Genomic DNA, 27,727 nt, shown 5'->3' on the forward strand with positions numbered 1-27,727 from the left:
AATCAGGAGCGGGAGGGACTCTCTGGAGAAATCCGGTAAATAGAGACCGTGTAAAATAATCCAGGAGGCCCAGAGCGCATGAATTAAAAGCTGAACCTTGATGTTGAGACTTAGGCTAATTTCTTTCGTTTGTATCATGTGGTTCCTGAGAAGATTACATCGTTGTACACACAATGACCACCCTCCCCCTCATTTGGGCCGCCTCTGAGTCTGCGTGGCTTTTAACGGCAAGTCGGATCGGTTCCTAAAGCTGGCCACTTCAAGAATGAAAAGAACAAGCCAACACCGTTGTTGGGCATGACGGACACAACCACGGGATTCAGTCGATGACGAGTCCGGCTTTTTTTGTCTAACTCGGAGAAATCACCAAGAAACCACTTTGATTTTATTCCCCAGACAGCGCTCATGGAATGCTCCCACCCCGGAGCCAATGGATGAGCCCCAGGCTCGCACCTTCTTGGTGGTCCACACCTGGGATCCATCCTGCCCTTGACTTGACTTCTCTGAGGCTTTATCTGAAAACTGCATGGTAATTAAGAAGGTTTGGATGAATGTGATTCCAAGGTACATGCCAACCACCCATTCAAAGCCTCTTAATGGGTTAATAATAAGTATGTATCTTTCAACCGCAAAATAAGTACAGTAAGCCCCCAGGACAGATGGACGGCGCTCAAATATTCGATGCTTTGTGGTCAATCACCAGGCACCAAAGCCAGGGTCCGGAATTGGTCCAGTCCCAGGTTGGGGGATTCCTGCCCTGGGATCTAGACAAAGAATCAGTAATTTGGTTCCTTTTGAAGAAAAAACAAATCTTGCGGTTAACGTACAAATAGACCCGAGGGGTGGAAAAATATGAAAATGAATTCTACCCTAAGTCTTTACTGTGTGAATTTTGATGAAGGTGACAGGGACAAGGATAGAAATGGTCCCCCCATTGTATTACCCGAGCAAGGGCTCCCTCTACTGGAAATCTATTTTGAATCCCGTGAATTGTAATTGACTCCTTGAAATGCCTATTTCGCGGTAGAAAAAGCACCCATAATTTAAATTTTTGAGACTGACGTCACCTGTCTACCTGGGTAATGATAGCTTTTCAAAATACTTTTGAAGCTAAGGCACTGATTTAGTAAAGTAAAGAATATTCATTTGATTTAGGATGAACATAATGACTATAGGAAGACGCTCTAAGTCTTGGGAAAATGCTCCCGAAGAATGCCTTTTTGTTGTTGCTATCCTTAATTTGGCAGAGCTATAAAATTATCCCGGGAAATACTTTATGGAACTCAAAGTAGTTAAAAAGAGTGAAGGGCATGAGTTTTCACTCAACACCCTGATGGCTTGGCTGCCATCCATCTGAGATGTGGGCTCACTGACTTTTTCTCAGAGATTTAGACCTTGACTAAATGTGTAGGCATCCCAAGGTGGTCACCCTACCTCTCCAACTCTTAAACCTACATGCCTGCCCAACCTGGATCAGCACACTGAAGATTTTGTATTCTAAATCCATGACGTAGTGATAAAGGTTGGGCGTTTTAAAATCTTATATTGCCTTCCTCTGGGCTCCATTTGTAATTAAAAAAAAAAGAAAGAAAAACAGACTGATATAAACTCCAAACAATGTCCACTTGAAATGCTAAACAGGTAGAGTGACATTTTGGAATCCACAGATTAGATTGTGAATGATCGAGTCTAAAAGACATTATCAATTATGTCAAACCAATAGGTCGATCAACCGTGAATTGTCTTACAATTCCCAGCAGTCAAGTGCACAGAAGTGTAAAAGGCAGTCTTCCCATTTGTGTGGCCAACAAAACAAACTGACATTCTCTCTATACAGACTGTGTTCATACCACATTTCCATCCTCAACTCACACACACACACACACACACGCGCGCGCGCACACACACACATGCTAATAATACTCATGTAATCTAACCAGTTGAAAGCAAAGGGTCACAATTCAATTCAACAACATTCACTGAGAACTTTCTGTCGATTCCATGAGAAATTTGTTAGCAGGAGCGATGTCTAAAAGGCAATGAAAAGGACAGAGGGTGAGATGTGTCCACAAGTAAATAACATTTTTGAGTGTGAGTTAAGGAGTTCTTCATTTTCACGTTGACCTGGAGATCCATGACTCTATGAACACTTTGAGATTTTTGTTATGAACCAGTTTTGTGGCAGAGAAGTGTTCTCCCTCACAAAGAATATAGCCTTATTCCCGTAAATCTATTATAATGTAGTAGATAATCGGGGTGCCTAGGTGGCCCAGTCGGTTAAGCGTCTGAATTCAGCTCAGGTCATGATCTCCGGGTTCATGGGTTCGAGCCCCGCAGCAGGCTGTCTTCTGACACATCGGAGCTTAGAGCCTGCTTCGGATTCTGTGTCTCCCTCTCTCTCTGCCCCTCCCCGCCTGTGCTCTCCCTCCCTCTCAAAAATACATAAAGCATTTAAAAAATATATAGTAGATAATCAATAAAAATGTGTAAAATTGAAATGAGCAGAATTACATGAAAATGGTGTTTTATAACCAGCTTTCTCCTTTTTACAATGCATTCTGGTTATATGTCCGTTTTTATAAATATTCTTCTACATTTCATTTTTAATGGCTGTCTGGTAGTCCTTTTATGGGTGTATCATAATTTATTGAAACAGTTTATTATTATTTCCAAGTTTTCTATTATAAACAAGTCTGACATTAATATCTTTGAAGCTAAATCTTTTCACACAGCTCTGATTACTCTCTTAGAGTAAAACCCAAAATGTAGAATTGCTAAGGTAAAGGATATTTTCACATGTGATAATTTTGATATATGTTAACAAATTGCCCCTCCATAGAGGTTATACCAACTCATAATTCTACACTAACTTTTTTGTTTTCCAATTCGGCAGACCACAAAAAAGGATCTTGCTTTAATCTTTATTTTTTGATTGATGTTTAGCACCTTTTATGATTTTTTATAATCACAAATTGCCTGCTTTTAACATCCAACCATTTTTCCACTGGTATGTTTGTTATTTTTTTATTTATTAGCAAGACATTTTTACAGGCAGCATTGAAAATAAGAACGCTTTGGGGCGCCTAGGTGGCTCAGTCAGTCAAACATCTGACTTTGGCTCAGGTCATGTTCTCACGGTTCGTGAGTTCGAGCCCTGCGTCGGGGTCTGTGCTGACAGCTCGGAGCCTGGAGCCTGCTTCCAATTCTGTGTCTCCCTCTCTCTCTGCCCCTCCCCTGCTCATGCTCTCTCTCTCTCTCGAAAATGAATAAAGTTTCCAAAAATAAAAAATAAAAAGAAAAAATATGCAAAATTAACAAAAATAATATTTTTCCAGAAAATAGGAGAGGGAAACCACCACCATGGCTCATCAAGAAAAAGGAAGCACAGATGTGCAAAATTAAGAACAAGAAAGTTGATACGGAGGGTTTAAAAGTATAATTAGAAACGCCTGTATAACTTTAAAAAGTAAGTTAGAAAACCTGAAGAAAGTGGATGATGTCCTAGAAAAATATAGAAATCATCAAAGTAAATTAAGAGTCCAAACACTTCCATAGGAAACAAATTGTGAAACAGAAAACTGAGGAAGATACCAGGGCTGTTCCAAAGCTCGTAGGATCACTCTGCTAGAGCCAGAGAATTTCCATTGCTGACCCAATAATACTTGTATTTACAGAAGTCCCGTAACGAAACATAACAAACAGAGCTGTCTCCACTCCTGTGACAGCCTGTATAGAACCCTAAGACTAAAACGTATTAAGAAACCACACCAGAAACTTCAAAATCAATCTAGTTTATAAATAAAAGCACCAAAAAAGCCTCAATAAACTACTAAAAATAACCCAACAATTCGTCAAAAGAATAATGGCCCCATGAAAAGGTAGCTTTTAGCTCGCTAGCAAAATGGATAAGTCGATACTAAGAAAAATGTGAATAGGATTTCCCGTCAGAGCTGATTGAAAATAGAAAAGAAAAAAAAAAAAAAAACGGGTTCTTGATAAAGACTGGAAAAACCTGGTCACATTTAATATGACTTCTCAGAAATTAATTAATTAATTAATTAATTCTTGGTCAAAATTCCTATCGAGAATCAAGAAATACATACTTGTTGGGGTGCCTGGGTGGCTCGGTGGGTTAAGCGACCAACTCTTGATTCTGGCTCGGGTCATGATCTCACAGTTCGTGGGTTCGAGCCCCGCGTCGGGCTCTGGGCTGACCGCTCGGAGCCTGGAGCCTGCTTCGGATTCTGTGTCTCCCTCTCTCTCTGCCCCTCCCCCACTCGTGCTCTCTCTCTCTCTCTCTCTCTCTCTCTCTCTCTGCCCCTCCCCTACTCATGCCGTCTCTGTCTCTCCCAAAATAAACAAATAAACTGAAAAAAAAAATGAAACAAAAATTCAGACGAGACAGGTTAACGACAGAAGAAAAACCCAAAGTTTTAGTACACAGGCATAGAGGCCCAATAACAAAATGGAGACCCAAAGAAATGACAGAGGCAGGCAGGTTTTACACCTTCTGGACAAGGAGACATTAAATTTGTGAGAACTTTACAGGGTAAGGAGAATGGGTGTTTGGGAGTTTTAATGACTAAGGAATTCTAAAGCAAAACTTGGGCTGAGTTAGTAGGTCAGTAAAAAAAGTAACAAGGTTTGTTTGTACAGCTTTCTCAGCTTTAAAGTCCCTGTCTCTGGTGTCTTTTTTTTTTTTTAAGTGTATTTATTTATTTTGAGAGAGAGAGAACGAGCAGGGAAGGGGCAGAGAGAGAGGGAGAGAGAGACTCCCAAGCAGGCTCTGCATAAGTGCGGAGACCAGTGAAGGGCTCGATCTCACAAATGGCGAGATCACGACCTGAGCTGAAACCAAGAATCAGATGCTTAACCAACTGAGCCCCCCAGGCGCCCCCTCTTTTTACTTCGCAATATAGGGAGGATGTTTCCACGTGGGAGATTTATGTCCTGCTTTCAGGGGGAAGCAGAGGGTCCGAACGCCCTTCCTGCATAGGCTGTCTCTTAAATAACTTTCATTTAATATAATCAACGTGATAAAGTGGCACATTTTGGGGCAGGCCGGGCTTGACCCCTCCAACCCACAAGGGAAGATACGATTTTTTTTTCCGAATAAAATCTATGAAGTTAACATAAACTCTTTCAAAGTAAATAAAGAATTTTTGTTTTCAAATTAAAAGGGGCTTCTTGTACAGCAGCTTGTAGCAGATAAATTCTCCTGGCTGAGAACCGTGAAAACAATCGGATCAAACTTCTCCAAATCTGTTTGAGAGCATCATTTTGACACTAAGACCACCAGGATTTGGGCCGGTAGATCAGAGAAAAGGAAACCCACTGCGGTGAGCCCACCACCAATTCCGAATTTCCCCAAAGCAGCAGACCAAAGGGGGGCACTCGGGTGGCTCAGTCGGTTAAGCGTCCAACTTCGGCTCAGGTCACGATCTCACTGGTTTGCGAGTTCGAGCCCTGCCTCTGGCTCTGTGCTGATGGCTCAGAGCTTGGAGCCTGCTTCCCATCCCGTGTCTCCTTCTGTCTCTGCCCCTCCCCTGCTGGTGCTCTGTCTCCCTCTCTCTCAAAAATAAATAAAGGTGGGGCGCCTGGGTGGCGCAGTCGGTTAAGCGTCCGACATCAGCCAGGTCACGATCTCGAGGTCTGTGTCAGCCAGGTCACGATCTCGCGGTCTGTGAGTTCGAGCCCCGCGTCAGGCTCTGGGCTGATGGCTCGGAGCCTGGAGCCTGTTTCTGATTCTGTGTCTCCCTCTCTCTCTGCCCCTCCCCGTTCATGCTCTGTCTCTCTCTGTCCCAAAAAAATAAATAAAAAACGTTGAAAAAAAATTTTTTAAAAATAAATAAATAAATAAATAAATAAATAAAGGTGAAAAAAAATTTTTTTGAGAGTAATAAGCAGCAAACCAAGAGCTTGCAAAGCTGTCTAGAAGCAGATGGTAAGGGCAGAAAGACTAAGGCCGTTTTCAGGCCCTTGAAGACTCGCAGACAAAATTGGAGTTTAGGGTTTACTAAGACACGAGGATACAAAATCCTGGAGAGAAAAGGAAATGGAAGAAAGCATGCCTGACGCCCTGAGCTGCTCTTTGCCTCCATCCATTTGACATTTTGTAAACAGGACACTCCCCGAGTCTGAACGCCCGGCAGAAGGCGGCTGCTAAGAGGGCGGTTTCTAATCAAAACTCCATTTGTATAAATTCCTGAGATTGAACTATTTCTCAGACGAGCTCCAGGATGGAAAATAAATGTCATCAAAAACAGTCCCCTGGGAAAACCCAAGATTCTTAATTTTTTTAAAATGTTTTATTTATTTTTGAGACAGAGAGAGACAGAGCATGAGCAGGGGAGGGGCAGAGAGAGAGAGGGAGACACAGAATCAGAAACGAACTCCAGGCTCCGAGCTGTCAGCACAGAGCCCGACCCGGGGCTCGAACCCACAAACCGTGAGATCATGACCTGAGCCAAAGTCAGACAGACGTTCAACCGACTGAGCTACCCAGGTGCCCCCGAAAACCCAAGATTCTGTTAGTGAAGAAATATGTAAGCTGTTCATCTTCAATATCCTGCCTTGCTTTTTATTGCTTAGAAGAAATAAGAATTTTGTCCCTTTTGGATGGGGGGGGCCATGGGGGGGGCGCCTGGGTAGCTCAGTCGGTTGAGCGTCTGACTTCGGCTCAGGTCACGATCAGGGCTGACAGCTCGGAGCCTGGAGCCTGCTTCAGATTCTGTGTCTCCCTCTCTCTCTGCCCCTTCCCCCCCACCAAAGATAATTAAAATTTTTAAAAATTAAAAACAAAAAAAGAATCTTGTCCCTTTGGGAGAAAAAGTAACCCAAACCACGAAAATAAAAGGCGGATTACTTTTCAAACAGAAAGAACAGACTTAATGAGAGAACAAGGAACAGCGGGAACAGACAACCGTCTCTTTTCTTTCTTTTTATTAACAGCTTTATTGAGATATAATTATCCTAGTACACAACTGACCTATTTAAAGGGTACAATTCACTGGTTTTTACTATATTCATTTCCACGAGAAGATATGTAACCATTACGACAGTCAATTTTAGAACATTTTTATCACCTCCAAAGGAACCATGGTACCTGTGAGCTATCACAACACTGCGTTCCCCAGCCCTGCTTCCCAGCCTTAAGTCGTCACTGATCTAATTTCTGTCGCTGTAGAGTTCCCCACTCTGGACTTCCAAGGAAACTGACTTATACGATATGCAGCCTTTTGCAACTGCCTTCTTTCATTTAGCATAAGGTTTCCAGGTTTCACCCACGTTGACCGCATATCCCGGCATTGGGATCTATGACGTTTTATGTATGCATTCTTCAGTCGATGGACATTTGGGTTGTTTCCACCTTTGGGCTGGTACGAATAACACGGCCATAAACATCCCTGTACCAGCTTCTGTGTTTTGTGTGTTTGCGTCTCTCAGGTATATTCCCGGGACAGGAATTGCTAGGTCATACGGTAGCTCTATGCTTAATCCTTCGAGGAACCGACAGTGTTTTCCAAACGAGTGGTGCTGTTTACATTCCCACCATCAGTGTATGGGGGCTACAAATTGTCTACGTCCTCACCAACATGTGTAATCAATTGTCCGACTTTCTGATTCTAGCTAACCTAGTGGGGTATGAACTAACATCTCCTTCTGGTTTTCATTTTCACTCCCTTGATGACTTCCAGTGCTGAGCATTTTGGCGGGGAGGGGGGTATTTACTTGCCATATATATTTATTCCTTGGACCAATGTCTACTGAAGTCCTTCACCCCTGCTTTAATTGGGTCATTCATCTTTTTTATTATTGAATATAAGGGTTCTTTTTTTTTAAATTTTATTTTAATGTTTATTTATTTGTGAAGGAGAGACAGAGAGAGACAGAGCGCGAGTGGGAGGGGGGAGCAGAGAGAGGGAGACACGGAATCCGAAGCAGGCTCCAGGCCCTGAGCTGTCAGCACAGAGCCCGATGCGGGGCTCGAACCCATGAACCGTGAGATCATGACCTGAGCCGGAGTCGGACGCTTAACCAACTGAGCCACCCGGGTGCCCCTAAGGATTCTTTACAAATATATTCTAGATGTAGGTTCCGCATCACACATATGATTGGCAAGTACTTTCTTCTATTCAGTGGTTTGTCTTTTCACTCTCTGGATGGTGTTCTTTGAAATACAATAGCTTTTAATTTTGATGATGTCCAATGTATTGATTTTTTTCTTTTGTTGCTGATGCTTTTGGTGTTATCGCGAAGATGCCTTGCCAAACCCAAGGTCACAAAGATGACGCCTAAGCTTTCAAGAGTTTTATACTTTTAGCTCTTAAATTTGGGTCCTTGATCCATGTTGAGTTAATTTTTGTATATACTGTTAAATAAAAGTCCAATTTACTTTTTTTGTTGCATGTGGATGTTTAGCTATTCCAGCCCTATCTGTTGAAAGGACTATTTTTCCCCATTAGATGGTCTTCGCACCTTTGTGAAGACCCAGTTGATGGTATTTTATGATCATAGAATTCAATCAAATATATGTGGGTTTATGATCATAGACATATGGGTTTACTTCTATACTTTCAACCCTATTCCACTCATCTATATGTCTGTTGTTGGGCCAATACCACACCGTCTTGATTACCATTGATTTGCATAGTAAGTTCTGAAATCCATAAATAAGGGTCCTCTACTTCGTTCCTTTGCCAGATCGTGTTGGCTATTTTGGGTCTCTTACCATCCCATTTGAGTTTTAGAAACAGCTTGTGAATTTCTCATAAAGAAGGCAGCTGGGATTCCGATGGAAATTGCCTTGAATCTGTAGAACAATTTAGGAGCATTTTCCTTCTTAACAATGGTAAAGTTTCCAATCCATGAACATAGACTATCTTCCCAATTACTTAGATTTTCTTTAATGTCTTCGTCAATGTTCCATAATTTTCACACGGTAAGTTTTTCACTTTTTTGTTACATTTATTCCTAAGGGTTTTTTTTCCGGATGCTATTCTAAGTGGGATTACTTCCTCAATTTCATTTTTTAATTGTTCATTGCAAATATAGAAATACAACTGATTTTTGTATGTTCATATTGTGCCCTGCCTCTTTGCTGAATCCATTTATTAGTTCTAAGCGTTTTTTTTTTATTGGATTACTTAGGATTTTTTGTATACAAGATCATTTACCTGTGAATACAGATAGTCTCAGTCTTCCATTTTAATCTTGATGACTTCTGTTTGTTTCATCTAATTTGCCGAATTGTCCTAGCTGGAACCTCCAAGTTAATGTTAAACAGAGACAGACACACTTGTCTTCTTCCCGATTTTAGAGGGAAAGCACTCACTATGTCACCAATACATACGATGAAGGTGAGGGTTGTTTTTTTTTTTTTATAGATGGACTTCATTAGGTTGTGGATATTCTCTTTTATTCCTAGTTTGCTGGCTGTTTTTATCATAAAAGAATGTCAGGGCCCCCAGGTGGCTCAGTCGGTGGAGCGTCCAGCTTCGGCTCAGGTCATGATCTCGCGGTCCGTGAGTTCGAGCCCCGCGTCGGGCTCTGTGCTGACAGCTGGGAGCCTGGAGCCTGCTTTGGATTCTGTGTCTCCCTCTCTCTCTGCCCCTCACCCGCTCACGCTCTATCTCCCTCTCTCTCTCAAAAATAAATAAATATAAAAAAATTTTTGGGGGGGGGGGGTGCCTGGGTGGCTCAGTCGGTTAAGCGTCCGACTTTGGCTCAGGTCATGATCTCACGGTCCGTGAGTTCGAGCCCCGCGTCGGGCTCTGTGCTGACAGCTCAGAGCCTGGAGCCTGCTTCAGATTCTGTGTCTCCCTCTCTCTCTGACCCTCCCCTGTTCATGCTCTGTCTCTCTCTGTCTCAAAAATAAATAAACATTAAAAAAAAATTTTTTTTAATTTAAAAAAAATTTTTTTAAGAGCGTCGGGGGCGCCTGGGTGGCTCAGTCGGTGGAGCGTCCGTCTTCGGCTCAGGTCATGATCTCGCGGTTCACGAGTTAGAGCCCTGCCTCGGGCTCTGTGCTGACAGCTGGAGTGTGGAGCCTGCTTCGGATTCTGTGTCTCCCTCTCTCTCTGCCCCTCCCCTGCTCATGCACGGTCTCTCTGTGTCACAAAAATAAGTAAAACATTAAAAAAAAAAAAAAACTAATTTACTGCCAAAAAAAAAAAATGCTATCGTCTGAGATTTTAGCAAGGCACCATCCCTGGTCACAGATCACCGTAACAAATGTAATACTGAAGAAGACTGACATATCGCAAAAACTCCCAAAAGGTGACACGGAGGCACAGAGTGACCAAATGCTGATGGGAAAGCGGCATGGGGAGACTCGCTCAACGCAGGCCCCACAAACCTGGAATTTGTAAACGATGCAAGATCTACGATGTGCAATGAAACGAGGTATGCTTGTATTTAGTAACCGACTGGATTATTTTGGTGAGGTCTCTTTCCTCCGCACAGTGTTCAGCCTCTGATGTTCCTTGGGGCGGGGGGCGGGGGGGAGGATTGGGGGGGTGGTTAGGGACGCTTTGGAATGTTCACCGTGACAGGGGATTCATAGGGCTCTCTTGCTCTCTTTCCCAGACCACATCCCGTTGTTAGACGCCATTCATTTACTGCCGGTTTCTCTGCTGTTTTCAGCAACGCCTTGGGTCATCAACCGGTCTACGAGTTCATCCAGTCAAACTTCAACTCCTTTGAAGGAACAGTTTCTCACGTCAGGGTCTGATTATTCGCTCTGACCCCAGGAGGCTTCCTCCTACCGGTAGTATCCACATGTTCTGTCCTGCAAACCAGTGGCCTATAATGCAGCCTGGGCCTTCAGGGTCCTCCCAGCTGCCCTCTCCGAGCACTGCCACCGTTCTTGGGCGCGCCCCGAGGCTTGAACTTCACTCTCCGGGGCGGCTGAGGTCTGTTCCTTGGAAAGAGAGTAGCAGCTACCCGTTTTGTGGATGCGTCTCCACCCAGGCAAAAAGCGCTGAGCCAGGGCTTAGGGAGGCTTGACGAACACGACGCAGAAGCTGGCGAGAAATCCGGAGCTCGTTGAAAAGCATGAGGTCTGTGCTGAGGTAGAAAGATCTCCAATTTGGATCATTAAATGCAAAGAACAGCTTGGTGCCAAACAGTGCGGGTAGTCTGATCCCTTTCAGGTACACGTTTTATTGATGTCTTAAGTTTTTTTCCTGCTTATTTATTTTTGAGAAAGAGAGACAGAGCGCGGGCGGGGGAGGGGCAGAGGGAGGGGGAGACACAGAATCCGAAGCAGGCTCCGGGCTCCGAGCTGTCAGCACAGAGCCCGACGCGGGGCTCGAACTCACGGACCGCGAGATCATGCCCTGAGCCAAAGTCGGATGCTCAACCGACTGAGTCACCCAGGCGTCCCTTGATGTGCACTTTTTAAATAAATGGATGGATGTGTCTATGTTGGCATTGCCTTTTTCTCCCGGAAGACATCATAAGCTATGTCTTACGTTAGCTTTGACAAGAGACTATGGGGAGGTGAAAAAGAGGCTTTCACGTGTCACTTTTCCCTCCAGATGCCTTTAGGATGTTATGTTCCTTGATATATATTACTTTTTTTTTTTAATGCCAAAAACGTTACCTAGGCGGGAAGATTTGGACCACTTTTGGTTTCCTTCTTTGATCTCACATATAGGCATGTTCAACTTTTAGGTAAATATTATAAAAACAAGTTTGTGACACGAAAGCCGACTTTTCCAAGTACAAGTTGGTGAGGTTCCCAGTGTTCCTAACCACCTACGTCTCCCGGGCATAGGAATGGCCGTCTGTACCACCTGACCTGTTCTACCCAAGTCACAAGCAGAGTTAGCTGGTCACTACTGAAAACCTGGGAAGGGGGAAGCCCTCCTATCACCGGGGTTCAGGGACAAAAGAGTATGAAGTGCCCAAAGGTGGCTTCATTGTGGCCCTCGCTACTTAAAGCATGGTCCGGGGGACCTGGTCCGGGGGCATCAGCATCACTTAGGCAGGAACCGGAAATGCAGACCGGAAGTCCTCACCCCAGACTTCCGGAACCAGGATCTGCATTTGATAAGCTTCCCAGGTGATTCATCGGCACAATGAAGTCTGAAAAGACCCGTGGAGTCTTTCAGATCCATCAAGGCAGGTGGGGGCCAACACAGACAGAAGGAATCCAAATCTCTGGGGTGGCCCCCCGCATGGGAGATTCTCGCGTTGGGCCTGAGATTGACAATCCCCCAGAAGAATCGAGATCTCCTCTCGGTACGCCCCAATCGTCACATCTGTGAAAATCACTGATGTGCTTTCGAATCACCGATCACTGTGCTAAGCACGTTACACATTTCATCTTTTTCCTGCCGACCATCCCATAAACTTGGCCTTGGCATCATCTTTCAGGTGAGGATGTGGGATCCTAGAGTCGTAATAACCTGTCCAGCCTCCTACAGCGGGTAAGGGGCAAAGGGCAGGTTCAAACCTAAGGTGCCTAATCTGTGTGCTCTTCGCTGCCGTATGGCTGTCTGCGTACGCCTCTTCGCGAAACCATCACCCTTTGCGATTAAGAAGTATGCGATCCTTTCTTGATCCCTGGTGCCCAGTTTCACACAGATGCTCAACGAGAACTGGGAAAATATCGAACGCGCCGGGAGCTTGATGTATCGCGAACGCGCAATAACACGTCAACGGGTAAACGTGGCTATGAGTGAGACGCAGCCCAGAAACCTGGAGCTAGACGGCACGGTCGGCCCTTTCCCTCCCTCAGGACCACACACAGGGCGGGAGCTCTGTTGGTGCTAACATCTCACCTGAAAGCCCAGTCTCAAGTCACCAACTTGTCGCCTTTCCACTATTAACACATCTCCCCTCCTTGTACAGGTTACGGTCTGTGCCACTCACGCCAACATTCCCCGAACGTTAGGTTGACACAGACGTGACACGTCCCCTGGTCCCCGAGAGGGTCACCAGAGGACAGCGCGAGACAGAGAGGGGGAGCTGAGCTAAATGAACACGCAAGCCCCTTCCGGTCCATGTCCAGTTTCTGTTTCAGCTGCAATTCCTGTTCTTCCTCAGTCAGGAGACATCTGCATGGGTTTATGGAAGGCACACTGTGCTCCCTGTGGCCTGTTAGGGAGCCCAGACAGACCACGAGCTCAACCTTGCTCTCTGCTACGGCTCTAAAGTGCACCCCCCACCCCGTGCGCCGAGGTCCCCACAAAATCCCAAGAGAGATCGTTGAGTTACTCTGATGTTTATTTGAATGCATCTTAGTCCACACTTGGTATAAAATCAGAAAAAGCAAAGCCAAAAAAAAAAAAAAAGGAAAAGAAAAGAAAAAAAGAAAAAAAGAAAAAAAAACAGGTCTGGAGTCTTAGCATCAGAAGGGCACCTTATATACAGGTACAGTCGGTGGCCAACACAAGTCATTGCCAGACAGTCCTTGGAGGCGGAGAACAGTCTAGACCCAGAGGAGTCCTGGGAATGCACGGTCCCGAGGGGTCTAGAGGCTGGTCCCGATGCTCCGACCGTAAGAAAAATGTGGGAGCAGTAAACGCTGTGTTTATTATTTATTTATTATTGTCATAACTGCAGCCTCGCTAGGTACAAAAGCAGTTATAAACCATTTATATGACACAGAATTACTCAGGTGTCCATTCTACTTTATGTCGTAAAACCGTTAATTGAATTTCCAGTGAGTAGTTTAGACGATTAGTGATAATAAGGAATGGTAAATCCATAGCACCATTTCATAGGTTTGCTGTCACCGATTTCTCATCTAGACATGCGGCTGAGACACTCACGGCCAAGGGCAAGTGTTCCAAAGCCGGGGGCTCCAGTTTGGGGGTTCTGTCCATGGCTTCGCATGGAGGTGCGGGCGGGACCTGTCTCTGTGCGACGCACCGGGTCGCCCACCAGGTAAAAGGGCTTCTGGCCAGTCGGGGCTCCCACCCACGCTTTGGTTTTCTGAATGAGGTGGAGCGAAGGGAGGTATCTACTTTCCAATAAAAGGGAAGGGGCAAGATGGGAAGTATTTTACGTCCGGGCCAAACACAAAGAACAACAAAACAGAACAAAAGAACAGAGCTCGGTTATACGGTTAGGAGGTAAAAGTTCCTTAGCTACTTCTTTAAGATTCAACACAAGGCTGATGGTCAACATAAAAAGCGAACGATACTATGTACATATATGTAAAAAGTGTTATAAATAGGTTTTATAAACCATAGATATTATATACATCTTCAGTCAACACGAACCCCCCCCCTCAACTGCTTTCTGTTTGATTTGGTTTGAGTTTGGGTTTTTTTGGCTAGCTCTTTTGTTTGGTTGGTTGCTTTGGGTTGGGTTTTTTTCTTTCTTTCTTTCTTTTTTTTTTTTTTTCTGGTTTCCTTCCTCCCTTCCCCCGATGTACGCTCAGTGCCTCAGACCAAACCGTCTGGGCACCTCATTCGCGTTTCCGCAAGATCACGTAGATGACGCCGCTGAGAAGGGCCAGAGGGAAGGCCACCCAGGCCAGGATGTAGGCGAAGCCGTAGGAGTAGTCAGAGTTGAGATGCCACTCTGGGTGCCTCACCGTGTAGATGGACGCTGCACTCATCACACACAGACCTGGGGAAAGACAGGGACAGGTAGGGGGAGGGAGGCAGGGAGGGGCCCCCCTGTCCACCTCCCCGATGCAGATTCCACAGGACTCCGGACACCTGCCCACACCATTCCTCTCTCTTGACACACACACACACACACACACACACATACCAGGAAGAAGGTCACCCAATCTTCCGCAGATAACGCTGTGCTCAAAGAGCATGTCTGAGGGGCGCCTGGGGGGCTCAGCCAGTTAAGCAATCGATCGACTCTTGATTTCGGCTCAGGTCATAATCTCGCGCGGTTCAGGGGTTCAAGCCCCGAGTCAGGCTCTGCGTTGACGGCATGGAGCCTGCTTGGGATTCTGTCTCCTTCTTTCTCTGCCCCTCCCCCCTCTCGCTCTCTGTATCTTTCTCAAAATAAATAAATAAGTAAATAAACTTAAAAAAAAAAGAAGAAGAAGAAGAGGGGCACTTGGGCAGCTCAGTCGGTTGGACGTCTGACTCCAGCTCAGGTCATGATCTCACAGTTCGTGGGTTCAAGCACTGTGTCGGGCTCTGTGCTGACAGCTCGGGGCCTGGAGCCTGCTTCGGATTCCGTACCTCCCTCTCTCCCCGCCCCTCCCAAAACGCACACTCTGTCTCTCTCAAAAATAAAGATTTAAAAAATTAAAAGAAGGAGGAGAAGGAGAAGGAGAAAAGCATGTCTGATTCTGGATCTGGCAGCAGAGGAAGGGTCTCGAAGATACAGAAACAGGGGAAAGAATCTGCTCTCTGCCTCTGATCGAGGGGACCCAGACCAGCATCTCCAAGGTCGCTTGTCATCTTTTCTGCCCTATTTCTCTTCCTCGGACTGTCGCCAACGCCTCGTCGACAGAAGGATGTGGCCAGCAAGAATTCGACTCACAAGATAAACCCACCTAGCGCTCTCCAGGGAGGGTTGGGCACGGGAGCGCCCGGAAACCCGTAAAGCGCTGTTCAAATGGGTGGTGATGTCCTCTGAACCAGTAACGCGAAGGGGCACTTGGCCACGATCTGAATTGTGCCAGGGCAAGAGCACTGGGGTCCAGGCAGATCCCAGAGCCCCTTGGCAGGACTTCTACTCAGGAGACCGAGCAAGCAATGCCAATGGGCACCGTTAGGCAGACAGAGGATGCAGAGAGAGGAAAAAGAAGAGGGCGGATAAGATATGAGTGGGAAGCCGAGAGAGGAATCTATCAAGCTCCATCGCACTCGGTCCCTTCTAACAGTTCCTGGTGCCCTCAAGGTCGGGTCTGAAGCCCCAAGAGTGCAAGATTATCGGGTCCAGAGATAAATCAGGTGGCCCTTCCCCTGCCCACCTCTGCAGCCCTTTGGTGTGGGACTCTTGAAGCAGGCAAGTTCAAGAGCGATGGTCCGCGCCCACAGTGACAGTCAGCATCCCCCTGCAGGGAGGGGTCCCGCGATGTCAGCACCCCAGCCTGGCGCCCCACAAAGCCCGCTCTGTTCCCTCTGTTCCCTCCTGAAAACAGGGTCTTTGAGAGGCTCTGAGTGACTCTATTATAAACCCAGCGTGCTATGTGGGATTCCTGTGGTTCCAAAGCTCCCAATGTCCCAGACCACCTACATCTAACCTCCCTGCTATTTCGCTGGACACTGTAAACTTTGTTTGAACAAAGCACGTAAGTGGGAATATACTACATTCGCCACCCTGATAAGACCGTCCTTCTCCCAGTCAGAGGAGAAAGCTCCCACGTGAGTGGCCCCTGTTGAGAAGGCCACACAATAGTCCCGCAGCTCCCGCGGGATCGGATCCAGGACCCGCTACCTACAGAAAGTTAGGGGGACAGCGCGGATGCCCGGGGTAGAGGGAAAACCAAGGGCCGGCAAACTGCCATTCGAGGGCTCTGCTGGGAACGCGCTTTATTTGCCCTGGCGTCCTCGATCCCCGATTATCTTCCCCAACGGCTCCGTGGCTGACCACCTCAAGGTGCAAATTCTTGTCTTCAAGAAATACTTGAACTTCAAGAATACTGAAGTTGTCGATACCCAGCTACCTCCTGGGGGCAGGGCTATAGAAAGACAAGTGTGACCCAGGGAACAGAATGCCAAAAGGCCAGGCCCATGCTCGTCAAGCTGGCGAGGCTTCCGAACGGGGCCCGCGTCTACCCAGCACGGGCAGGAACAAAGCCGCGGTGGCTGTGCAGACCGGCTGTGCCCAGATTTCACCGGCAGAGAGCACACGTTCCATCGGCGACCACGGGGGACAGGGGGAGGCGGGACACGCAAGTGCGGTGACTCACTAGATGGCCTCGTCTGTAGGGTATCCGCCGAGGAGTATCTCGGGGGTTAAATGACCTTGAGCTTCGCTGCCACGAGCCACCGGCCGAGACGCTCGCAAAGCCAAAGAGCGGATACGCGCTTCGTAATTACGGCTGTCGGGAGACTGATGCTTTAGGGTATACGCGACGACAAGGTGGTCTGCGTGTAGTGCCATAGTGGTGCCCTGGAACACGGGGAGTTAATGCCATACGACAGACCTCCCAATGTCGCACAGGTGTTCCCATAAATGGGCGGTCCCCATAAACTCGCTTTCTCAATGACCTGTAGGTGGGGGCGTGGTGATGAAGGTCCTCCCCACACCCCCACCTCGTGGGGAAGGTGAGGGAGGTTGCGATCACACCAGCAGTGTCCTGCCTTCTCCAAGGACGAGCGGCGTGCGCCCCGGCAGTGACAGGGATGCCCTGGGAGGGGCCCGAGTCTGGGAGGGCAGGCAGCTGTGAGTGGGGGACTCTGACCCTCTCCAGACAACACAGAAGAGCTGGCCACTCAAGAGTTTATCCCCGTCACGGGGCGCCTGGGTGGCTCAGTCAGTAAGTGTCCGCCTCTGGGTTTCAGCTCAGGTCACGATCTCGTGGCTTTGTGGGTTCGAGCCCCATGGAGGGCTCTGTGCTGACAGCGTGGAGCCTGCTTGGGATTCTCTCTCTCTCTCTCTCTCTCTCTCTCTCTGCCCCTCCCCTGCTCGTGTGCTCTCTCTCTCTCTCTCTCTCTCTCTCAAAATAAATAAACTAACTTAAAAGAGAGAGAGAGCGTGTGGACATCAGTGACCTCTGTGGAAGCTGTTCATTGTAGGGCCCGGAGCGGAAGCCTGAGAGAAGCTGCTAGAAAGCAGCAGTGGGGGGGAGGGGGAGTTGCCTTGTGGCAATGGTTGGATGAGTGAACACCTGTGAGTCACGTCCTCCCCCCCCATCCTGAGGGTGACAAAACGTTGAGGGAAGAGGCTAGAGGGTCCACTCCTCTGAAAGCGTTGGGCTCTCTGTCAGACCCACACAGAGCCTTCTCTGCATTGCCGGGCCGGTTTCCGCTTTCGGCCCCCAAATGCTGCTTAGAAAATCACCCCCACAGCATTACTGGCTTCTGACCTGGGCACGGCCGGGGCAGCATCTGAAACAGTTCATCCCTCTTTTTTTTTTTAATTTATTTGTTTTGGGGGTGGGGGGAAAGAGAGAGAGAGAGAGCACAAGCAGGGGAGGGACAGGGAGAGAGAAAGAATCCCAAGCAGGTTCTGAGCTGTCTGCACAGAGCCCAACGTGGGGCTCGATCCCACGGACCGTGAGATCATGACCCAAGCGGAAATCAAGAGTTGGCTGCTTCACCGACTGAGTCACCCAGGCGCCCCTGCTTTAGTTCATTCCTAAGGGGGGGTTTCTAAATGTGGTGTCTGACCACAGCTGCCTTTGAGCCCCTCGGAACAGGGAGGGCATCGTGCTTTTATGCTTCCCCAAAATCCTTTCATTCTAAAGCCCTAGATCTCTATCAGTCTGTTTGACGAAACAAACGGAACAAACGGAAACCCTCCCTCGGGAGTCTCCTTTGCCCGGGTTTTCTGTTCCTCTTAATCACAATAAATAGTAAGCTATACACACGTGACCCGAGTTCGCGGCAAGGGAACACAATTATCCAGTAATCCAACAAGCGGGTTATTCAGGGCCTTCTATGGAGCCTTCGATGCACGGAGCTCGGTGCGGGGCGTCAAGTAACGAAATCAGTCAAAACGTGGATCTGTCTTTCGGGTCTGTACTTCTGCGAATTTCTTGATGTTCTCCCATCGAGGGCAACCCAGCCCGACAGAGCTAGGGCCAGGGTAAGCGCTGTCTGAGAACAGACGGCTGCAGGTTCTGGAAATAAAAAGGACTCTGAAGTCCAGACACTGATTCAGAACGGCTCTTCTCTAAGAACGGGGTTTGGAACAATCTATGGCTCCTGAGTGGGAAGAGTCATCAGCAGAGAAAGTCCAGTAAGACCAGACCGAGGGATTACAAAGAGCTCGATGGCCACACCAGTGGTTCCTAAGCCCTGATCAAGAGTCACCCAGGGAACAGCCCCTCCCTAGAGCTCTCCAGAGACAAAGGCTGAGCACTGGAATTTTCTAAAAGCACCTTCTTTATTCTGGGCACCTGGGCGGCTCAGTCGGTTATGTGCCCGACTCTTGATTTCAGCTCAGGTCATGATCTCACACAGTTCATGAGTTCAAGCCCCGCATTGGGCTCCAGGCTGACGGCTCGGAGCCTGGAGCCTGCTTCGGATTCCGCATCTCCCTCTCCCTCTGCCCCTCCCCTGCTTGTGCTCTGTCTCTGTCTCTCTCAAAAATAAACATCAAAAAACATGTTTTTAATATAAAAAAAAAAGCAATGAACTAGATGAAGACACCTGTTGCTATATCCCCCAAAAGCAGCCAACCTGAGAAGTATGTAATCAAGGGAAGACAGCTCATAAATGTTAAGACCTGCTAATTATGACACGCAGAAGGGAATCAGGCGGCAGAGCAGGCAGACCAATAAGCACACACAGACGTGTAATCTGGAAAAAGGCAGAGACGGCTCCCTACATCGACAGTCAGCCCCGAGAGCCCCCCACACCTTTCATCCGCCTTTCTTGCACCCTCGTGCGTGTGATCTACGAAGACCACAGCTGGATCCTTCCAAGGGAAGCGAGGCAGAGGCAGCGCAGAAAGTATTGGGAGACTCAGAAAATACTCCAAGGGCTTCCGCTTAAAACGCCTCAGTGCTTTGCAGAAGCACGGAAATCTTCAAGTGAAGCCTCTTCTCCTTGAAGTTTTCAACCTGAGTGGGAGGACCCTGTAGATCAAGTTCGATCGCAACGTTCGGGGGGTGGGGCGGGGAACCTGTGGCTCCCAGACCACCTGCTTTCAGCTCCCGCTAACTGGAGTGAACAGTTCAGAACAGAACATTCCTTAGGGCTGGTAGATTACAACCGCTCCTGTGGCTTGACTTTTCTCATCCAACACCACTTTCTATTCAAACCGGGGCCGCTAGGCTGATGAACTGATAACTGAACGTTGGATCCCATGATAGATAAGAAGCTACATTGGAAGGGGAGAAATGAAGAACAAATCATGTGCTTTTAGACATAGAGGGTTTTTTTTTTTAATTTCTTTTTTACATTTATTTATTTTTGAGAGACAGAGAGAGAGCGCCAGTGGGGGAGGGGGAGAGAGAGAGGGAGACACAGAATCCGAAACAGGCTCCAGGCCCTGAGCTGTCAGCACAGAGCCCGACGCGGGGCTCGAACTCACAAACCGTGAGATCATGACCTGAGCCGAAGTTGGATGCTTAACTGATTAAGCCACCCAGGCGCCCCAAGCGTTTGTTTTTTTGCTTTTTTTTTTTAAATAGCAGCATTCTAAAAGGCTTGTATCGAGTTCAGAGGAGATTCAAAACAGAGAAGTGAGGGTGCACGAAGAACTATATTTTGGAAAAAGTGGAGTTTCCGCCCTGCATTTTCCATTCTGTAGCAATTCGGGCGGATTCCGTTGTCTCTAACCATAAGGAGGTTGCTAACTATATCGAGTCCGTGTCGGAGGAAGTGTGGGCTTCTGGTTGTTCCTGCTTGAGCTGGGTGACCTTGGCTATTCATTATCCTCTCCTGATCTCAGTTTATCAGTAAAATAACACCCTTGTATAGGTCTCATATATATACACACACACATATACACACACACATATATATATGCATATACACACATATATATGCATACATATGTGTGTATATGTGTGTGTATATATATACATATATGTGTGTGCATATATATGTGTGTGTATATACATACATGTGTGTGTGCATATATATATATGTGTGTATGTGTATATGTGTGTGTATATATATATATTTTATGAAAGTTCTGGTTCCTAAGTCTGTATTATTCTCTCTTGAGGACAGATCCACTGATGCAACAGCCATGATCATCAGTCGACTTGATATCGAACTGTAAATGGTAAGCCAAAAAAAGAAATCCCCAGACCATGTTCCAGTTTTGTGTATTACTTTCAGAAACGGGAATGACTAATTGATAACTCTTCTTCTAACACACCTAGGAATGATACCGTACCGCAAAATTAGTAACTCAATAAAACCAGCACCACTCTAGGAGCTTGGCTTGCTTGGTCTAACTAAACCTATGCAAGCAGCAAAGCCCTATCTGGTTTTCACATCCTAAAACTGCACGTACCGGAATGCCGTATTTAAGTATTTCATGAGAAGTAGCTGTCCGATTTCCCTCCCTTTTCCAGGGAAGGTGGGGGGGGGGGTACTCTCTGGCTTCTAGAAAAGATCATCAACATCTAACCTCAGCCCGTGTCTTACCGTACGGCCGTGGGTAAGCCATTACATCTGCACTCACCAAAGACGTGTGGGCTGTTATCAACCCTCCAATGACTGCCGCTGAGCCCAGGGTGGTGATTCAGCACCACGGACATTCTGACAACCAACCAAAAGAAGAGAGGACAGCCTAGCCCTCCGCCTACTCAGCCAGCCGGCATCTAGAACATCTCACAGTACATAGATGCTCTCTGGTGCACCGGGAGCGTGTGACTTGTTAACACGGATTTTAGGATCCACCACCGCACCTCTTAATTCTCTCCAGTGCCTTCTGACTCAGTCAACTGGCAGTCAATAGACAGGAAGAGAAGAGTCAGTGAAGGAGGACACTGGCCAGAATCTAGAGACAAAGTCGGAAGCTGTCACCCTCTATAAGAGAAGCTTCTCGGACTCTGCACATCGTACATACGGATAACCTATCCGGTGGGGGAACTGGAAGGTGGTTTAAGGAGAGGAATAGGGTGGCTCAGTCGGTAAGCGTCCGACGTCAGCTCGGGTCGTGATCTCACGGTTCGTGAGTTCGAGCCCCGCGTCGGGCTCTGTGCTGACAGCTGAGCGCCTGGATCCTGCTTCCGATTCTGTGTCTCCCTCTCTCTCTGCTCCTCCCCCACTCGCGCTCTGTCTCCCTCTCAAAAATAAATAAACATTTAAAAAATTTTTTAAAAAAAAGAAGGAGAGGAACGAGACCTCTCGCGTATTGTCACGGCCCCATGTTAGGAAATGATGCTGTGGGGGGGGGGGGGGGTGCCAAAGTGAAGACACCTAAGAAGGACAACAGTAAGCCAAAGCCCAGTGGAGCCCCGGAGCTGGGGTAAAGGAGAGCAAGAATGCGCCGTGGCTTCACCACTGCTTGGAGGTGGGAGACACGTATCCGAAAACAACCTCAGTCGCCCACGGGGGCCACTTTCCACGCTGAAGGAAGGACGGTTCCTTGGGGCTTCGCGCAACGTGCAGGGATACAACCCTCAAGCGTGGCCTTTGCTCTACTCCTATCCTTAGTAACATTCACCTCCGATGATGTGTCCAGACCGTGGCTCCGTCCCCGATATTAGGTCTGGCTGGGTTATGGACCTTCGTTCTCGAGTCCCTAAGTCCTATTTCCCATCTACCCTGTTCCATGGGGAGGTAGAGAGTTCTCAAATTCTAAGGTGCATGTGTAGGTATACACACACACACACACACACACACTCACCCCTGTGCTTTATAAAAACCACCCAATGTGCAGACTCACAAACATCAGTCACTCCCCAGCCTCGGAGACCCAGGAACAGCTTCCCCCGTGGAGTTTGTCATCCCCAACTCACCGGCAAGGATCTGGAAGACTCCGGTGATGTAAAACCGGCCCCCTTTGGTGAGAGTGAAGAGCTGGCAGAAGAACAGGAACAGGGACAGAACGCTGAAGATGATCGACAGGATCATGGTGGCCTGGACAGACTGCAGCCATTCTGGAAGGGGAGAGGCACTGGGGTTAGGAGAAGTCAGCCTGAACTCAGACGATCCACTTTTGGGACACCTGCTTGCTTGTGGCCGTTTCAAGAAAGGGCTGCAAGAAAATACTAGTGTCCCGGAACGAGGAGCTAAACTCCAGTTAAACTCTACTGAACGCCTTCCCAGTCTTTTCGCCAAGGGTCTGAGCCCCGCCCACTGCCTCTGAGCCCCGCCCACCGTCAGCTCTCTTCTTGCCCTCAGGGGCTTGCCAATTGGACCCCCTGTCTTCCGAGCACAATCCAAAACCACCGTTCAAAATATCAGCAACCCCCCCCCCCCCCCCAAGGAGAGGTGGAGATCGTGGGGTTGGCTGGGAAGAACAAACAGTGCTGGTCAGAGCCAAAGCCAATTCTGCAGGAAACTGGAAGAAAATGCTGATGGAGAAGACCCTGCAGCGAGAACCCATTTGCTCAGCCGAGCTGGATCTTGGCCGATCTTGACCCTACTCATGAACCTCAGCGCAGAGCAGCCCGTGCTCCGACAGGTCACCCGGTGGGACGCTGGATGACAGTTCCACATCTCTGTTGAATGCCTGACCCACCCACCCCCCCACCCCCCCACCAAGCCTCGGATCAAATCTCCATGCTTCCGACTAAACTTCAGGCGGAAAAGAGAATTCTGTAGTTCATCATCTATGGTAAAATAGTGCCATTTCCGGAAGGAAGGGAGAGGAGACGGCCTGGGTTCAGCCTACGGAGGGAGCCTACAGTGTCCTACTTGAAGACCCGCATTTGGCATTGCCCGCGTGTCACCCGCGTCCCTTCTTCCAAGTGCCAAAGAAATCACCGGGGTGGGTGCTCCTCTACACAAGGCAAAGCAACTGGAGAAGCCACAGGGCCTTATCTTCTCCGCTCAGTAACTGGCTACTTCGTGAAGGCTTAGAAAAACACACACTGGTGCTTAACGCGGTACTCAACGCTACGAATGCAGCATGATTTATAGTCAGTCACTGAATGAGATGAACCTGGTTTGAGTTACCAAGAGATCATGGCAGAATCTTAAGGGTGTTGGCTGGGTTAACTGTCACCAGAGTTTCAGCATAAGACTTTTCCAGACACGGTTGGAAGAAGTGTCAGATCCGGATCAACTAATCCAGCTCCTTCGTACGGAAAGAGATTTCCGGAGATGTTTGGATGGGCCCAACTGGGCACGATCAAACCTGAGAGGCCCTGGATTCCAGTCTAGCATCCTTTTCACCGTGACAGAACATAGGCTTCTTTTGTGTTTTCAGTCTCTGTGTCAACTCAGGTAAGAAAAAGATGTCCCAGGTTGGGTGCCATCTTTCTCCAGCATATTTAGTCCCTCTAGGTGAGCCTGCCATGAAGTTAATGTTGCCGGAATACTGTCTTTTTGAGAGTAAGCCAATTATCTGGGACTCTGGTAAGGGAGTCTGGAAACACAAAGATACGTGAGACCCAAATCCAGAGCTGAAAACAGTGATTCAGTTTTGCTGGGAAACGTTCTTCAGTTTCCCTCCCAGGGAGCATGGCTGATGCAAACAGTACTCTGGATTTCCTCCACCAGTTCTGAAATCTTTACCCCCCACCAGCCCCTAACAACAGACCTCACACTTCGAGAAGACCTCAAATCTTTGACATTAAATCTACACGAAGAGGAAAGGTCCCTTAGAATTAAAAAGGGAACTTAAAGCCTTCTTGAGAACTTCTTTTACCAATAATTTGAGCGTTAGCCCCAACCCCATTACAATGGGGGGCTTCTGCCGTACGTGGTCAAATCAGATCAGAATCCAGGGGTCAAGGAAGGTGTTATTCGATGAGCATTTGTTGAACGTCTATTGCTGCGAGCCCAGCTCTCAGGTTGGCTCTGGGAGATACGGAGTTGAAGGAGAAGGTTTTCAATCATAAGTACAATAAATAAATGACATACATGAAGATAGTCCAGTCAAATCACCGATCACAATACATGTGAATGGGTTCGAGTCCCTCGTTGACACAGAATTTCACCTTGAATTACATTAATTCCTGTCTATAGTCTGAGACAAGGGATACATCTCAAACAAACAATGGTAGAAAAATCAAAAGATTTTTAAAAGAGGCTCCAGGCAAATATTAACAAAAAGAAAGCAATTATAGTAATCATAGCAGCAGAAAAAAAAAAAACAGAATTTAAATTGAAAAAGATGAGGGGTGCCTGGGTATCTCAGTTGAAGCGTCCGGCTCTTGATTTCTGCTCAGGTCATGATCTCACGGTTCACGAGTTCAAGCCCTACATTGGGCTCCACACACTGACAGTACGGAACCTGCGTGGGATTCTCTTTCTCCCCGATTCTCTCTGTCCCTTCCCCGCTTGTGCAGGCACACACGCGTTCTCTCTCTCTCAAATAAATAAACTTTAATAAATAAGTAAGTTGAAAAAGATGAAAGGGGCCAAAGAGAGATACTTCCTAGTGAAGAAAGATCCAGTTTACCATAAGGAAATGGCAGTCATAAACCTTTATGCAAATAATAACACATCCTGGAAAATGTATAAAGCAAAAGATAATTGGAATACGAGAAGATATTGACAAAGTCACAATCACGGTGAAAGACTTCGGCACACTTCTCTCGGAATAGATAAATCAACTAGCAAAAAACAAAAACACAGAAGCAGAGAGATTATTCATAACAGGGTTAACAAATTCAACTTAGTAAATATATAGAAAATTTGCATCCAGATAATAAAGACCGTGAATTATTTTCAAACGCACGAGGAAGAGTCTTACACACTCTGTATCAGGCATCAAAAAAATCTCAATAAATTTCAAAGGAAACAGAAGTCATACCGGCACAACTTGAGGCAAACACAAAATAGAAATTAAAAACAAACTGGCCAAGATAATGTTGGAAATTTAAAAAATGGTATCTGGACAGAGAAATTGAGACAAAAACCAAAACTTTCTTCAGCAAGGATTGCCGCTGTACCACGTGACAAATCTATAGGCAGGTGGCCCAAGCAATACTTAGCATTTAATGGACACCCTTAGAACAATTACTAAACAATAAAAAATAATGGCAAAGAATGAACTTTCAACTCAAGAAATTAGAAAAGGAATAATGAATCCAGAAGCAATGGGCTCATTACTGAGAAGGGCAGAGATTAATAGAATTTAAAAATGACAAAAATACAATTGACTAAAGAATCATGTTCTTTGGGGAATCCAAAGAACATGGGGAATCCACGTTCTATTGGAATCAATAAGGCAGACAAATTTTACTAAATCACACAGAAGACGTGCTGAAGACACAGAAACACATTATGTCCCCAGGCAGAAACACTCAAAGTCATAAAGATGCCTCTTTTCCCCAAAGCAATCTACACGTTCAATATTATCCTAAATAATATCCCAGCCAGAACATGACACGTGCTTTAACAGCTTACCTAAAGGACAATGAAGCAACAAGAGCCAAAACATGTTGAACCAAGCACAAAAACAAGAGGAAGAAACAAAACGAGACAAACAAAAACAATGAGGCAGAACATCACCTACTAGATATCAAACATATATTATATATATATATGTATATACAACATATATACATGTAATATTATATATGTATACATAGTATGATTATAACCATGAATTATATAATATATATTTTTATGTTACTATATTTATATTAGATTATACTATATAGCTTATGCTACAAGCTTATATTATACTTATATTATAAAGTTTTAGCAGCTCAAACAATGTGGTATTAGCCATGAAAGAAAAATAAAACAACAGGACAGAATTAAGACTTTGAGAGTACACCTGTGAATTTAGTATATAATAAACACAACATACAATTCAGTAGGGAAAGGACAGAACAGATACCAAGCGGTGTTGGCCATCCATTTGTCAAAACACCCAAGTAGATCTCTAGCTCACATCATCCACAAAATTCAATTCCAGAGGCATCAAAAGGCTCAGTGTAGAATTATAAAGCCACGGAGACACGCGATTCACAAAAGAGAAATACGAACAGCCAATAAACATATTTGATGGTGCTCAATTTCATTAGCAACCAGGAAAACACAAGTGAAATCCAGAAGGGATGGGATGCCAATGTTTACCTATCACACTGGCTGAAATCAAGACGATTGGTAATGTCAACAGAGTGCATGTATGAGAGAGACGTCTGTATACCGTTCAGAGGGATGCTAATATAATAATTGTTCTGTGCCCAGCAATTTAGCAGAATCCATTTGAATTTTTAAATGTCAGGGTGCCTGGGTGGCTCAGTCGGTTGAGCGTCCGACTCTTGATTTTGGCTCAGGTCATGATCTCACTGTTTGTGGGACTGAGCCCTGCATTGGGCTCTGTGCTGATAATGTGGAAGGAGCCTGCTTGGGATTTTCTCTCTCCCCCTCTGTATGCCCCTCCCTGACGTGTGCCCTCTCTCTCTCTCTCTCTCAAAGTAAATAAATAAAAATTTAAAAAAATAATAAAAAATAAAACTTTAAATGCCAATACCACGACCCCACTGTTTAATCACTACACCCCGGATAAACATTTAAACATAGGCTCCAAGAGAAATGAATAAGGATGCTCACTGTGGTACCACTCTTCGGAGTGGAAATAAATTAAGGTAAATCCTTGCAATGGAATGTTTTGCAACAGTTAAAAAATCATGAGTTAGAAAATGAATAACCACTGAAAAGCCCTCAAGACAACGAAAAGACTCAGGTATATACACGACGTGATGTCATTATGTAAATACACACCAAAACACTATAGATGCGTAAATGCGCATGCACATGCGTGAATGCGTGTGTGTGTGTGTGTGTGTGTGTGTGTGTGTGTTCATTGAAAAAAGAGCCAAGGACGTGCCAGATTGATATCAATGATTGCCCCCAGGAACTAGAGCTGGAATGGAGAAGAGTCTGGTCTTCTGTCAAGGTCTGTACCGTTTTGGGGGCGCCCGGGTGGTTCAGTAGGTTAGACGTCCGACTTCAGCTCAGGTCACGATCTCACGGTTCGTGAGTTCGAGCCCCGTGTCGGGCTCTGAGCTGTAGAATTAGCTCAGAATCTGTCAGCA

The 27,727-nt window shown here is 46.5% G+C and overlaps 1 protein-coding gene across 3 annotated transcripts in view; it reads right to left on the bottom strand.

Moving 5' to 3' along the window:
- Nucleotides 1–14,299: 14,299 nt before the first annotated feature.
- PMP22 (peripheral myelin protein 22) overlaps nt 14,300–27,727 on the bottom strand; it is a 30,843-nt gene continuing 17,415 nt past the window's right edge. For all 3 annotated transcript variants that reach the window (XM_043583169.1, XM_043583168.1, XM_043583170.1), the window contains exons 4-5: nt 22,523–22,663; nt 14,300–14,586 (exon numbers count right to left, since the gene is read on the bottom strand). In XM_043583169.1, the coding sequence (XP_043439104.1) occupies nt 14,423–14,586; nt 22,523–22,663 (305 nt within the window). In that variant the 3' untranslated portion in view covers nt 14,300–14,422. The remainder of the gene's footprint in view (nt 14,587–22,522; nt 22,664–27,727) is intronic.

The sequence above is a fragment of the Prionailurus bengalensis genome, chromosome E1 (genome assembly GCF_016509475.1).
Source record: "Prionailurus bengalensis isolate Pbe53 chromosome E1, Fcat_Pben_1.1_paternal_pri, whole genome shotgun sequence".
NCBI classification, from domain to species: domain Eukaryota; kingdom Metazoa; phylum Chordata; class Mammalia; order Carnivora; family Felidae; genus Prionailurus; species Prionailurus bengalensis.